General features: G+C 35.0%; 1 protein-coding gene across 3 annotated transcripts in view; it reads right to left on the bottom strand.

Annotated features, from left to right (window-relative positions):
* The window catches only part of Ccdc85 (coiled-coil domain-containing protein 85), an 81,997-nt gene that overhangs the window by 38,381 nt on the left and 28,589 nt on the right, over positions 1 to 15,027 (bottom strand). For 2 of the 3 annotated variants that reach the window (XM_069825589.1, XM_069825581.1), the window contains exon 3: positions 12,055 to 12,203. In XM_069825589.1, coding sequence (XP_069681690.1) covers positions 12,055 to 12,203 — 149 coding nt within the window. Of the gene's footprint in view, positions 1 to 11,488; positions 11,606 to 12,054; positions 12,204 to 15,027 lie in introns of all 3 variants that reach the window. The other variant, XR_011332036.1, reaches the window with a different exon arrangement.

A 15,027-nucleotide genomic window follows, 5' to 3' on the forward strand; every position in this document is an offset into this window, starting at 1 on the left:
GCATTATTGTAGAAGATTCCAAGGAGTACTACAGAGTCGACTCAATCATCACAGATGACCCGGTAGAAAAGTTAAACATACCTACCATTAGAATATTAGAATTATCCAATATACAGAGCTATTATTATCAAATGTCCTAGAAAATAGTGGCCGGCCGGTTGGCCACACCTGTGTCGTATGACCATTTCTCCTGCACAATCGACCTTCAGTAACCATATGACATTCAGTTTCAGTGTGCTTAGAAGCCGTGTAATGAAACTCTCAAATTCTTCAAGTGTACAACATTAGTGTATAAAGTTTAGTGATTGTTGTGTATTTAGGTAATGCCTAGCAACAAATTCTCATTGTGTGAATGTGTGTATATGTACAACATGTACAGTTGTCAAAAAAAAAAGGTGGCCGGACTCGTGAACAGTGAATATTTTCTAGTCCACTTCGGGTCACGGCGATATTACACGATGCATGTGCTTGTAGAAGCAGTTCCGGAAGTATAAAACTATTCCATATCTGCGTCTTGTACACCAGCGGTAGAGTGCTCGCTTAATGATTCGAAGGTTGTGGGTTCGGGCCTTGCTTAAGCTTTCATTTTATTTTTTAATCGCTCTTTAGCGATATAAATAATATTCAAATTATAATTTATATTCTGTTATAGTTCTTTAACGTTATAAATAATATTTACGCTACCATTTAGGCCTATATTCTGTTATCGTTCTTTATCGATATAAATAATATTCAAGTTATTTATATTTTGTTACCGTTCTTTTAGCAGTATAAATAATAATTCAAGTTATAATTTTTTATATTCTGTTATCGTTATTTAGTGATATAAATAATATTCAAGTCATCATTTGTATTTTGTTATCATTATTTAGCGATATAAATGATACTAAAGTTATTATCAGGGAAAGGATTTATATGTAAATACATATTTACTTATAAAGCTAATATAATTTATATTTTGCATTATCTTTATGTTTCACAATGTGTAGGGTTGAAAAATCCTACTTTTATTTTCCATATTTTTCCATATTTTAGAGTTTAGTACATATTTTCGTTAATTTCCATATATTTTCCATATTTCATATAAAACAGTCCATATTATATTAGGTTTAACAATAAAACAAAACAAAATTCATTAACTTTTAAAAATACATTTCAACAATAGAGATTTAAACACATGTTCAGTAATCCCTTTAACATCAGAGTTATTTGAAAATTAGCAGTCCTATCAACAATGGGAAAGTAAGTTACAAAACTGTATTAATTTAATTTAAAATTTTTAACAGACTTCAGTTGTGCAGCTCAACAGTTAAATGCCAGTCAGAGTACACATAGGTTCAGTTTTGTAAATCATACTATAAAGACGGTAAATATGCCAAAAGTACGTCATTCAGTCAATTTAAAATCAAAACTAACAAGTTACATTTCAGAATTTAAAGAAGATGGTTTATCAACTGACAATAAAATATTATTTTGTAATTTGTGTCAGTGTGCAGTATCATCTACACAAAAGTTCCTGGTGCAACAACACATTACAACTAGTAAACATCAGGCCAACAAACAACTAAATTCCAAGCAGAGACAATTGTTTTTAACACAACCAACAACATCGAATGTAAGATCTGAGTTTAACATCGACCTGTGCCGTTCTCTCATCTCTGCTGATATTCCTCTCTACAAACTAAAGAATAAGGTCTTCAGGGAATTCCTTGAAAAATATACTCAACATACAATCCCGGATGAGTCAACACTTAGGAAGACGTATGCTCCATCCATCTACGATGAGACAATACAGAAGATAAGAGATGAAATTAAAGATAGTTCAATTTGGGTTTCCATTGATGAGACTCCCGACAAAGAAGGTAGACTTGTTGGTAATGTAGTTATCGGTTTGTTAAGTGAACAATATTCTGAACGAATTCTTTTACATTGTGATGTTCTAGAAAAGTGCAATAACAAAACTATAGTTAAACTGTTCAACGAAGCTATGGGTATCCTGTGGCCAAAGGGTATTATGTACGATAATGTGTTATTCTTTATTAGCGATGCTGCCCCTTATATGGTCAAAGCTGGACAAGCATTATCTGTTGTATATCCTAAATTGACTCATTTTACTTGTGTGGCGCATGCATTTCATCGTGTGGCAGAAGTGGTCAGAGACAATTTCCCTAAAGTAGATTTGTTGATTTCATCAGTGAAAAAAGTATTTCTCAAAGCTCCCAGTAGAGTTAACGTGTTGAAAGAAATGTACCCTGAAATTCCATTGCCACCAAAGCCAATTTTAACTAGATGGGGTACATGGCTAGAAGCAGTTGAATATTATGCCGAACATATAGACTCTATTAACAATGTTCTCCTTGCATTGGACTCTGAAGATGCAGTCTCAATTGATACTGCGAAAACAGTTACCTGTGACATAAGTGTGAAGAATGACTTAGCTCACATTCAGCATACATTTTCATGCATCATAAAAACGCTCAAAAGTCTCCAAAATAGGCACCTTTCACTATCTGAAAGTTTTGAAATTATAAATAGTACTGTGGAACAACTGAATCGTGGTAGAGGTAAAGTTGCAGATGCAGTAAGAGCTAAGGTGGACACTGTACTTTCAAAAAACCCTGGATATGAAGAACTACAAAAGGTTGTTGCTGTGATGAGTGGTGAATCAACAGTGAAGATTAACTTGGACTTATCCCCAGCAGACATTGTGAAATTGAATTATGTACCAGTTACTTCTTGTGACGTCGAACGCTCTTTTAGTCAGTATAAATCTATCCTCAGAGACAATAGAAGAAGATTCACTTTTCAGCACTTGAAAGAAATGTTTGTAACCTATTGTTATGGTAACAGACAATAAAAATTGTGTTTTGTTGAAACTACATTGGAAGATAAGGTACGTCCATTATATTTTTTGTTTAGTTTGATTAAAATGTACCAATATTTAATGTACATAGTCATTTTTTTATAATTTTAAGTCCATATTTAATTCCATATTTTGGTAAAAATCCATATTTAATTCCATATTTTGGTAAAAATAACTACATATATATTTACATATTTCATATATTTTTAGTCCATATAAATCCGTTCCCTGGTTATTATTTATATTCTGTTATCATTCTTTAGCGATATAAATAATATTCAAATTATAATTTATATTCTGTTATCGGTCTTTAATGATAAATAATATTCAAGTTATCATTTATATTCTGTTATCGTTCTTTAGCAAAATAAATAACATAAATTTAATATTAGGCCTGGAACAATACAGTTGCATAATACTAGTGTTTGTTTTTTATTTTTATATTATTACATTAATTTACATTATCTTGAAACACAATAAAATGAAAAATAGTGACGAGGAATTGAACATGAGACGTTGACATCTAAATTCTGACGTTCTTCCGACTGAACTACGAGAGCACAAGTGTGGAAACATTTGCCGAAAAATTGGTCCAGTCTCCCTCTAAGATTTTCTGATGATTTGTAAAAGTTCGTTCAGGATTCGGGGGGCAAAGGCTAATTGGCATTTCCTGGTATCTGATCTGATCAAAAATCCTCATAGAACTGATATTTAATCCTTGCGATGAATTTCGGTGAAGTCCGGAGGGCTCAATTAGTCAGATCCATTTTCTTCACCTCCATGCCTGGGCCCTCTGGGATCTATTAAGATGCGAAAGAGACAGTGGTGTGTGGAAAACAACGGGAAGTTACCGCATTTATCCTTTCCAAGAAAAACTGCAAATATGAACAAAGGAAGCTTTTAATAGAAAAAGGAGCATCTTCTGTGGACCTCTGGAAAAAGAACTAAGGAAGAGATTAGTGAAGTGCTTTGTGTGGAGTGTGGCACTGTATAGGGAAGAAACATGGACATTACGATGAAATGAAGGGAAACGAATAGAAGCATTTGAAATGTGGATGTGGAGAAGAATATAGTGTGTGAAGTGGACAGACAGAATAAGAAATGAAGTTGTCTTGGAAAAAGTGGATGAAGAAAGAATGATGCTGAAATTGATTAGAAAGAGAAAAAGGAATTGGTTGGGTCACTGGTTGAGAAGAAACTGCCTACTGAAGGATGCACTGGAAGAAATGGTGAACGGGAGAAGAGTTTGGAGCAGAAGAAGATATCAAATAATAGAAGACATTAAAATATGTGGATCATGTGGGGAGACTAAGAGGAAGGTAGAAAATAGGAAAGATTGGAGAATGCTGGGCTTGCAGTGAAAGACCTGCCATGGGCAGAACACTTATGTATGTCCAGGATGCTTTGAATGTCGTGGCTGAGAACAGTCACTATTTGAAAAGACTCTAGTCGATTCCATGCCCACTAGACTGTGAGATGTGATCGAGATGTGGGGAAGATAGATTAAATATTGAATCGTACTGTTTTGTTTTGTTTTTTGAACGCTTAAAATTGTTTGAATGTTGTAAGGCAGACGCCAGTAAGTTTGTTTTGTTTATGCCACGAAAGATATTCTTGTTGAGAATAAAATCTTTTTTTCATTCCAATTGCAGCCATAATGTCATAATAAATAATGATAAAGTCATGGCATAATACATTCATGAACTTCACGTTAATTACTAAAATAATCATAAAAGAGAAAGGAGCAATTATGTATGTTTTGTCTCTTTCTCTTAAAAATAAAACAAAAAACAACATAAAAAGCACTAGGTTGTGTTCGAATGCAGGACCTAACGAATACCAGGCCAGAACGCTACCATTACACCAGCAAGTAACACACGAAATTCTTTAATTATAACTGTAGGTATCAGGCAATGTGGTCCAACAACATGTAACATTGCCTGTCTCCGAATTGTAGCGAAGATACCCGAAGGGAACTTTGTTTCTGGAGAGCGGCCACTTTTGCTTTTGACAACTGTACATAAAAGGCAGAAGGTCGTGTGCGAAAACAAGACGAAAATTTTGAATAAAGTTTTCAAACAGACCTGTGCCTTCTACCAAAACAATTAGATGACTCACTAAAAGATTTAAAGAAACAGGCTCAGTGAAGAATCGAAAATCAAGTATAAAACGTAGTGTTCTTAAGTGGAATGACTGTCAGTTTATTTCCAACAAGATTCTGCCACTGCTCATACAGCTGCAGTGTCAATGAGGGAATTGAGGTGTATTTTCGGTACGAGACTAATCAGTAATAATTTGAGGCGGAGGAGGGGACCCAATTTTATATCAACACTTATTCTGATTCTTTGGTCATCCAGAAGTATATATTTTAATGCCTCCACGAGGCCCAGATATAACATTCTGTGACTTTTATTTATGGAGAACACTAAAAGGTAGAGTTTATAAGAAAAATCCTAATTCTATAGATGAACTAAAAGACTGCATACGAGAAGAAATCCAAGCTATCAATGATCTGGAACTTCAGAGTGTTGTTCATTCATTCATCAGAAGATAGTTGTGTGTGGTGGCAAATGGGGGCCATTTTCAGCACAGTACAGCAAAGTAAAGCAGTTATTACTTATTCAATGATTATACAAGTGTTAAAAGAGTGTATCCAAGAATGAAGAAAGTCTTACCTTTATGAAAAATGAAAATATTGGGTATGAATATCAAGAGAAGCTGAGAGATAACGAATTCGTACATACACTGACTGATTGAACATCCATCTAAATATTTAAATCTAAAATTGGAAGGTAGAAAATATATATTCCATCTCTACGGATATGTTAAAGGATGAATAATTTCGAGGGAAAAATTGTTCCGGAGCCGGGTATCGAACCCGGGACCTTTGGTTTAACGTACCAATGCTCTACCACTGAGCTACTCGGGAACTCTAACAGACACCGATCCAATTTTTCCCTCTATATCCACAGACCTCAAAGTGGGCTGACAACCGTCAAGCAACCAACTTCGAGTGCACACTAACTCCGTGTGACTTAAATTGTGGTTTTCTGTTGACGAACAGTGACGTGTATTATGCAAATCAAGATTTTCAGGTATAACTCCCTGTAAAGTTGATTTGAATAATTTCGAGGGAAAAATTGTTCCGGAGCCGGGTATCGAACCCGGGACCTTTGGTTTAATGGGTTCGATACCCGGCTCCGGAACAATTCTTCCCTCGAAATTATTCAAATCAACTTTACAGGGAGTTATACTTGAAAATCTTGATTTGCATATGTTAAAGGATTCCATAGTAAACTCAATGTAATGTATACTACCTTGAAAGCAAATAATTAAGTACACTTACCATTTTGCCAACAGTTAAAAGAAGAAAAAAAAATGACAAATTTCAGCGAATTTCAGGAAATCATAAGTGATGACATCAAGAACAGATTCCTAGACTTCGATATCCTAAAGCCAAAACTTACCCTCTTCAACCATCCCACAGTGTTTCCAAGAGGCTCAAAAGCTGGCCAAAAATGATTTTTTCATTTTTAATTTTATGATGTTTGCAATATACCCCAACTATCTCCAAGGTCTGGCGGTCATAAAACAGCCACCCTCGTAGCAGGTCTAATTCTACGCAGTTGTATTCGAACCTTTGAAAGTAGTGCATGAAGTGTCGTTTTTGCTGTGTTGCGATTGTGTGTTTTTCAATTAGAATTTCAATTATATCTTTTGTACTTCTGTGGTTGATTATCAGGTAAATGTTATTATGGATTGTTAGAGTTATGTTTCTGAATTAAGAATACGTTATTATTATAATGATTAAGTATATTATACTTTGCTGAGGAATCATAATCATATTATGTAAAATTTTATTTTGTGATTCCTTAAGTTCGGTCTTTATGCAGACCAGCAAAAATTGCCTCACGTTGCCCCGTGTTATTTCCTTGACCAACATGTAGCCTGACATGTTTACTTGATGATCTTGAAAGGTAAAATTGCCCATATTTGCCCCTTTTGATAAAATTTAGATAAATATATGTATTGGCGTACTTCAAATTAATCGTCTAAAATACGAATATTCTCAGTATCAGTTAATTTCTTCTCTACAGCAAAACTATGTTCAATTTGGCTATCAAATAGTTATAAAAGTAAAAAGTAACAAATTTTTAGTCATTTATTTTGGTTTCAGAATGGAGTACCGTTGCAAAAGGAAAGAATTGTTTGATACTTTACAGAAGGAAAAAAGTGGTCGTAAGAAACAGAAAGACGTAGTATTGCAGTTTCTTATTACAAAAATCGGTCTAGAAGTCTCCCATGATCAAATTAAATTGTTAGAAAGACATGGTTCTCGTTTTTGCATTAATTTGTTTCGCAGAATCAATCAATCTAACAGGATGAGTGTTTGATTTAAAAAAAAACGAGCAGTTTAGATAAAGAGTTTGTATGTGATTTAAATGCTATAAAACCTACTCTACAGAAAAGAGGAGGACCACAGGCAAAGTTTGGAGAGAGCAGTAGTAGGTCTAAGCGTAGAAAAACTCAAAATGTAAGAAAATCTGCAGAGATTGCGAAAAATTTAACATTCGCTGCAAAAATAAAGTAAGTGCAGAAATAACCGGCATTGACAGGAATCTCATCTACAGATGTGGAATTATACTTAAAACCATATCCTGTGGATCTGAAATAAACACAAATGAATTTGAAAAATATGCAACTGAGACTGCCAGATTATTTGTCTCACTATACTCTTGGTATCCCATGCCTGTCACTGTACATAAAATACACATTCATGGTTGGACTATTATTTCCGAGGCATTACTTCCAATTGAATGCTGAATTTACAAAACGACTTATGTCCCTAGAAGTAGTTTTGAGAAAATTAAAGAAAACTGTTTTTGACTTCGCTGAACCATATATTGTTACAATATAATTTTTTATATGTAAGAGATATGTAAGAGAAAAATTTTTAGTATAAAAATTCATACTTTTGTACTCTTCTTCAGGTTGTAAAAAATTTAATTATCTTCAGGACTTAAGTTATTCTGCAAATTAACTTCAATTCTGCATCATAATTATTAGGTTATTGACACATAAACATGTTTAACTAAATGTATTTAGCCTATACCAAAATCATAAAATAACCTTATTGCAATTGTTGAACAACATTATTTTGAACAATTTTTTAATCACAAGAGCACAGACCTCTGATGGAGAAAAGTATGATGTTGAAGGAATTTTTCTGAGCACTTATTGCCATTAAGAATTTGATTAGTAGGCTGTTCTTATTTTGTCCCAGACAACTGTTGCAGAACAACCACAGTTCTTTAATATACTGGATGTGACATAGTTATCGAAGTAGTGTGCAGGAGAAAATTACATACCTAATTAAGACGTGTCTTGGCCTGTCCCTCATGGTAGACACAAAAGGACATTTCACTAGTTTTCATGCTGTGCACAGAGAGAACTGAGACGGTGAGCTGGCGATAGTAGTACATATCCTGAACTGGTGTTAGGCAAGCTACATTTTTCATGTAGTCAAATGTGACAGCAAGAAAATCCTCTCTCTCTAGATACTTAACTTGGCTCCATTTTGCAATACTTTTCACTTCAGCTACAAGTTCAGCACGATTACTGAACATATTGCTTTTCATTTTCATGCTCTGTTTTTCAAACGTAGTAAATTTTCTCAACTGAAGAATTACCAATGACAACAGACAAAAAACATTTTGTCAGCTGATTGTATAATTAAAATTACATATTATGTAAGTTTCTTCAGTACTTGACAGGCAAAACAACTTAAGACCAGGACTAAATTCGTTTTACCCCTTAACCAAACATTCTGCTGCTAAGGAAAACTATACAAAAGTCGTGGATTAAAGTCATTCTGTTACTAAACGATGACCCTTGCACATAGTAACATAATCATGCTCTCAACTCAAAACTCCCAAAATGTGGACTTAAGTTGTTTTGCAAATTTATCATTCAATTGGACAAATGTCGGAAGAAGCACAAGAAGCAAGGTATAAACACCTTAAGCAATTTCGTGAACTGTATGCCAGAAAGATTTCAAGAGAGGCCACTAATCGGGATATATTCAATCGACTCCTTGCCACCTCTGATCCTTTTATAACATCCTTCCGCCAAGAGAACCGAACAAAATACAAGAAAAGGACACTACATGTGGAAGTCATAAATCTATTGAGTTCTGAAACAAACAAGGGACGGCTCAGGCCTACTGCAAGCGCAGTCACAACTTTCGGAGGGGAGGACAGTACCAATACTAGTAACAGTGATCAATGAACATTCGTTACCCTACTAAAGTGCTAAAGTGTTTCTGATTCTGTATTGTGTACGTGCTCACTTAGAATTTATTATTTATTAAGTGCCTCCGTAATAAATATAATAAACAGTGTAGTTACTTTAACGTGTAACAACATTAAAAAGTTAATATTAAACAGTCATGAACATAATCGTAAAATGTTTCTAATAACTTAATGCACAGATTAATTCAATCAATACTAATATATATATATATATATATATATATATATATATAATACTTTATATAAAGTATTAAATTAAGCGTCTTTATCATGGACGAAAAAAAACTGGGTCTACCACTTCACTGTTCAAGTATACCCAGCGGAACGCGAGCCATCAGTTGAGAAACATTGCCCTAAGATAAGCCAGTAGAGCTGATATATTGTTAATATGATATTATCTTTCAGTTGGTACCAAAAATTGGTAAAAAAAGTGTTGAAGTGGCTTTTAGTATTTTTGGCCAGCTTTTATGCCTCTAGGAAACACTGTGCATCCCATGGAAACTTATGCGAGCCAGGTGCCCTCTGATCTATGGAATTTTGCGACTTTCAGACTGATCCATTCTTCAGACCAAAAAATGTGATGTTCCTCAAATCAAATGAATGTTTTCATAAACTGCATAAATTCTCATTGGAATGTTATTATTTGGCTGTACATGCATGTGTGAAGTGCTTTTTAAGCAATTAAATAAAAAACGACGAATTGCACTGAAAGTGCTGCACTAGAATCAAGCCTGTCTGAGACTTCCCTGACAGAGTTCAAAGTGGACATTGAGGAACTTATGTCAGAAAAGCAGTGCCAATCTTCACATTAACTTTCCTAATTTTAAAGTGTGTCAAATGAGTAAATTAGTTGAAGCTTTCATAATGTTTTGTGTTAAACTGCCTGTCTGTTTATTGCATATAATTCTAATCTATTTTAACAATTTGTAAGGTGTGTAAAATGAGTAAATTGAAGTTTCCATGAATGAATTTTAGTGTAAATGTAGAGTAAATGATAGACAGGTCCAACTTTAAATTGAAGTTGATGTTAATGGCCCTCACTCCTCGCTTGGTCATAAAATATTTTGATTGGTCCTCAAGTAATAAAAGGTTGGATCACCCTGATCTAGAAGAAGGCAGTGTAATAGTAGTGTATAATGCAAGTTACTATTCAGTTATAGCAATTAAAACCCAAAACATATCAACCAGGCTGCACAGTAACATAATGGGGATGATAAAGGTCTCCTAGCTACTCTACTGGCATACACGCAAGTATGTTTTAGTTACTGAATACTGTTGACTCCCGATTATCTGTGTGCGTATAACCAGTTTTTGTGGATTAACCATGCATGATTTTGGCTCAATAATGAACTTAAAAAAAATTACATAAAAACTTATACTTTCATGTTATATAGGATGGTGATTCATGAAGTATGACCCACTCTTTAGAAATCAGTTCTACAGGTCAGCAAAAAAAAAAAAAAAAAAAAAAAAAATGCTATATGAATATAAGTCCGATAATCAATATTTAAGTAGCTATAGCTGTTCGAATCCTCAGAAAGTAGAAGCAGTTGTGAGCACAATTAAAGGGAATCAATTAAAAATACACAGAAAGGTTATTAAAAAAATATGATATTAAAACAGAAAATAAGCTTATCTCAGTTTAAAAGCAGATTTTTAAATCTTTCTTTTTCCTCTTCAATGTACTTGGCTCCACGGATGTGAACTGTGAAGTGTGATGTAGGGGATTCATCAAGTTGATCAAATATGTTGCTTGGTATCTAAAAGGGCATCTTCCAATGTAAGATTGTGAAATGCTAATGTTAGCCCTACTCATCAACAGATGACATCACCAGACCTGACCTATCCTACCTCTCCCCACACTTCATGTCACAACGGAACCCCACTCCCCTTAGTGCACGTCCCACTATTTGTATTAAGATGCACACAAGTTACAAGCCTGGCTCACAGTCTGATGTATGGATTTTTACAAATAAATAAAAAAGTAATGATAATTGCACCCATGGTATCCAAAATTTTCGGGATTGATGCTGCCATTTGATCAGCAATGTTGGTAGCATGATCCTGTGGGAGATGGCAATACTATAATATCTCGTAAGTCAGGCAAGTGAGTGGATGCATTGATGTTTTACATTCCTTTATTTGGACTTGTGTAATTGGTGTAGTGGTAATTTTCCGATGGATCAGAGAAAGGAACCATGTATGCATCAAGTTTCGTGTAAATCTAGAGAAAAGAGCATCAGAAACATTTGCAATGATTACGAGTGTTTGGAAGTGACAGCATGAGCCATATATGAGTATATGAATGACATACTCAGTTCAGGGCCAGTCAACATCTGTTGAAGATGACGAATACATAGGGAGACCCATCAACTTCACAAGACCCGATACTGTTGCCAAAGTTCGCCAGCTCATCTGAGAGGCATCAGTCCTACAGTAAAAGTAGAGATTTTGGATTATCTGTTATTCCAAATTATCCATATCCATTCAAAATAATTTAGGAAAGCATAGACACAGGCATCATTATTTTGCTCTCAATAAAAACATGAATATGGAATGAAATAATATTCTTATAGTTGATGTTTACCAATAACCCTACTATAAGAGAAATGTGACAATTTTTTATGGCAGCAAGAACTTTAGCATGAAAAGAACTGGGTTTATTCAGAAAAAGAAATTTGTTATTGTCAAAAAAATATTTTTACTATAATTAGACATTACAACATTACACTGGACTCCAAGCAATAATAAAGAAGCCATGTTTCTTAAATTAACTTTAAAAGTTGTAATATCACTATTTGTTGATTTGCAATTGCTATATATGCGTTTGTCTTGTACAAATTTAAGCAATGAAGTTTAATGAAATAATGTATCACTTACATCATTTTCCCAATTCCCATTGGAGCGAAGATCATTTGTACTATTATTTGTTCCTGGAACTTGACCAAGCTTCTGTTGTAATGTTAACTTCTCTTCTTCAAGTTGCTTCACACGCTGCTCCAAGTTGCGCACGTAATGCATCATTTGGTCTGAAACAAAAGGGGAACTTGAAGATCGAGCACACACATTGTCATTTTTACTTGAGTGTAACACAAAAAGGTCTGTTAATAAGCTCCCCTCAAACTGCATCACAGATCTTTACAAGAGCTAGACAAATATACATATATACAGGATGTTTAAAAAATACGGGGCATAATTCAGGTATGTATTTCCCACATGTAGACAATCAAAATAGTTCATTACAACATGTGTCCGGAAATGCTTTATTTCCGAGTTATGGCCTTCACAACATTGAAATTCACCGGAATGTTTTTCTTTCCGCAGGTCGTTGCCGTCAAAGGAGACATTAAGAGGGCACTCTGACAGTTCATTCCGAGGTGAAGGTTACATTCAGTGTTGTGTAGGCGTTAGACTGTGCGACATGTATTCAAATCAAGAGCTGGCAGAGATACACTTCATGTACAGTAAGGCGGATGGCAATGCTGTGCTGGCTCGTCGTTTGTACCAGGAGAGGTAGGCCTACCCACAGCGACAATGTCCAGATCAGAAGACATTTGTATGTCTCCATTACCGTCTATGCGAGTATGGAAAATTTAACTCTCCTGGTTTGGGAAGGGGACGACCAAGATCTACAACTCCAGAAGTACAGGAGGAGATTCTGGAGGCTGTGAACATGACTCCTTCTATCAGCACACGAAGGGTAGCATTGCAAGTCAATGTTCCTCATACGACTGTCTGGAGACTGTTGAAAGAGTATCCTTATCATTTGCAACGTGTACAGGCCCTGTCACCAGCAGATTACCCTGCACGAGTTAGGTTCTGTCAGTGGTTCTTGCAGCAGTGTGGTGTAAATCCGAACTTTCCTGCCTTAGTATTATTTACAGATGAAGCACAGTTCACACGAGATGGCATAACAAATTTCCACAATCAGCATGTATGGGCGTATGAAAACCCACGTGCAACTGTTCCATCTCATCACCAGGTGCAGTTCTCCCTCAACATGTGGGCCGGTATCATTGGTGATCGATTAGTTGCACCCCATGTACTTGTAAACAGACTTACGGGGCAGGCGTACACAAACTTCTTGGAAAACACCATACCTCATGTTTTAGAAGACACTCCACTGATCAATCGTCAACACATTCACTTCTTGCATGATGGCGCTCCTGCACACTTCAGTCGTACGGCTCGCCGGTACTTGGATCGAAGGTTTCCTGATCGATGGATAGGTAGAGGTGGCCCAATTGCTTGGCCTCCACGCTCACCTGATCTGAACCCTATCGATTTCTACTTGTGGAGCCATTTAAAATCATTGGTTTATTCGTCTCTGGTGTCTGATTTGGAATCCCTTTGAAATCGAATTGTGGCATGTTCTGAGGACATACGCAATACTCCTGGAGTTTGGGATCGTGTTCGCAGGTCAATGAGACATCGATGTGAGGTCTGTATTCAAGCAGGAGGTGGACATTTTGAACATCTTCTGTAATGACAACGACCTGCGGAAAGAAAAAAGTTCCGGTGAATTTCAATGTTGTGAAAGCCATAACTCGGAAATGAAGCATTTCCGGACACATGTTGTAATGAACTATTTTGATTGTCTACATGTGGGAAATACATACCTGAAATTATGCCCCGTATTTTTTAAACACCCTGTATATATAAAAGTTGACCATACTAAATTGTAAGGGTATGAAAACTTATTTGGAATGTTATGTTACAAACAACAATGCATACTTGGAGACAATAGCTGAGTTGCCATCTGACGTGAGTATCTGTTGTCATGTGACTTGCGAGATGATCTTGTGCACTACCGACTTATTCAAGCTTCAATTTCGCAACTTTACAGTTATAGAGATCTTTTCATGCAACTCAGTTCATGGAGGTAGCAGCTTTTAGTCACCCAGAACAACATGAGCCATTCGTGCTTAAGCAACATTGCATACTTGTAATGTTAAGACTCGGTTGCTATTAGTTATGGTAAGTTAAATAATACATGGGCCCAGACAAAATATTGTAGCCACGAAGATGAGATGTATGAACTGCTGACGTAGTTTTCATTTCTTTCGTGATGATATAATACTCAAGGCCAATATTAATTTTATAAATATCAATCCATTATTGTATATCAAACATTTTTCTGTTTAAAAATGAAATCATTCTTGTGTTTTTACCATTTTATTCAGTTTTAGTTATAATAACAATAATAATAATAATAATAATAATAATAATAATTACCCACACAGTATAATTATTTAAATTAAGATATCACACAAAACCATTTTATAAACGAAGTATCATACTTTTCGAAATTTTAGGAACAAACAATACCAACCTGCAATAGACTTTTAAGGATATATTTCTGTAATGGAGGTGGCAGAAGGCAACCAACCCGAATGATCGAAAAAAGAAATTATATCATCCTAAACTAAAATAAAACACTGCAAAACATTCAGAAGTTTATGGTATACATTTAACAAGAAGCAAAGCACGTTAATTTTAAATTTTATTACAATTGGAAGCTACTGAAAATATTCACAGACATTTAAATAAATTCTATAGACACCGTTGGCAAACTCTTTGAAACGGAAATAGAAATTAAAGAAATTCTTCTCTGTATGATGACGCTGTATTTCTTACCTCTTTCATACGAAAAATTTCGTACTGGCAATGAAACCAGGGACAATCTACCCATGACAGAAAATATAAGGAGAGTGAAGAAGTGATTATTAAGGATTCCCACAGTATGTCAAAGCCAAATCACTTCACGCATGACCAAACAATTTCAATTCTAATAATCAACAGCATGTTTTCAAGATCATAAAACCTGGTAAGACCTGTCCTTATCTACTGAAG

This window comes from Periplaneta americana, chromosome 1 (genome assembly GCF_040183065.1).
Source record: "Periplaneta americana isolate PAMFEO1 chromosome 1, P.americana_PAMFEO1_priV1, whole genome shotgun sequence".
NCBI classification, from domain to species: Eukaryota; Metazoa; Arthropoda; class Insecta; order Blattodea; family Blattidae; genus Periplaneta; species Periplaneta americana.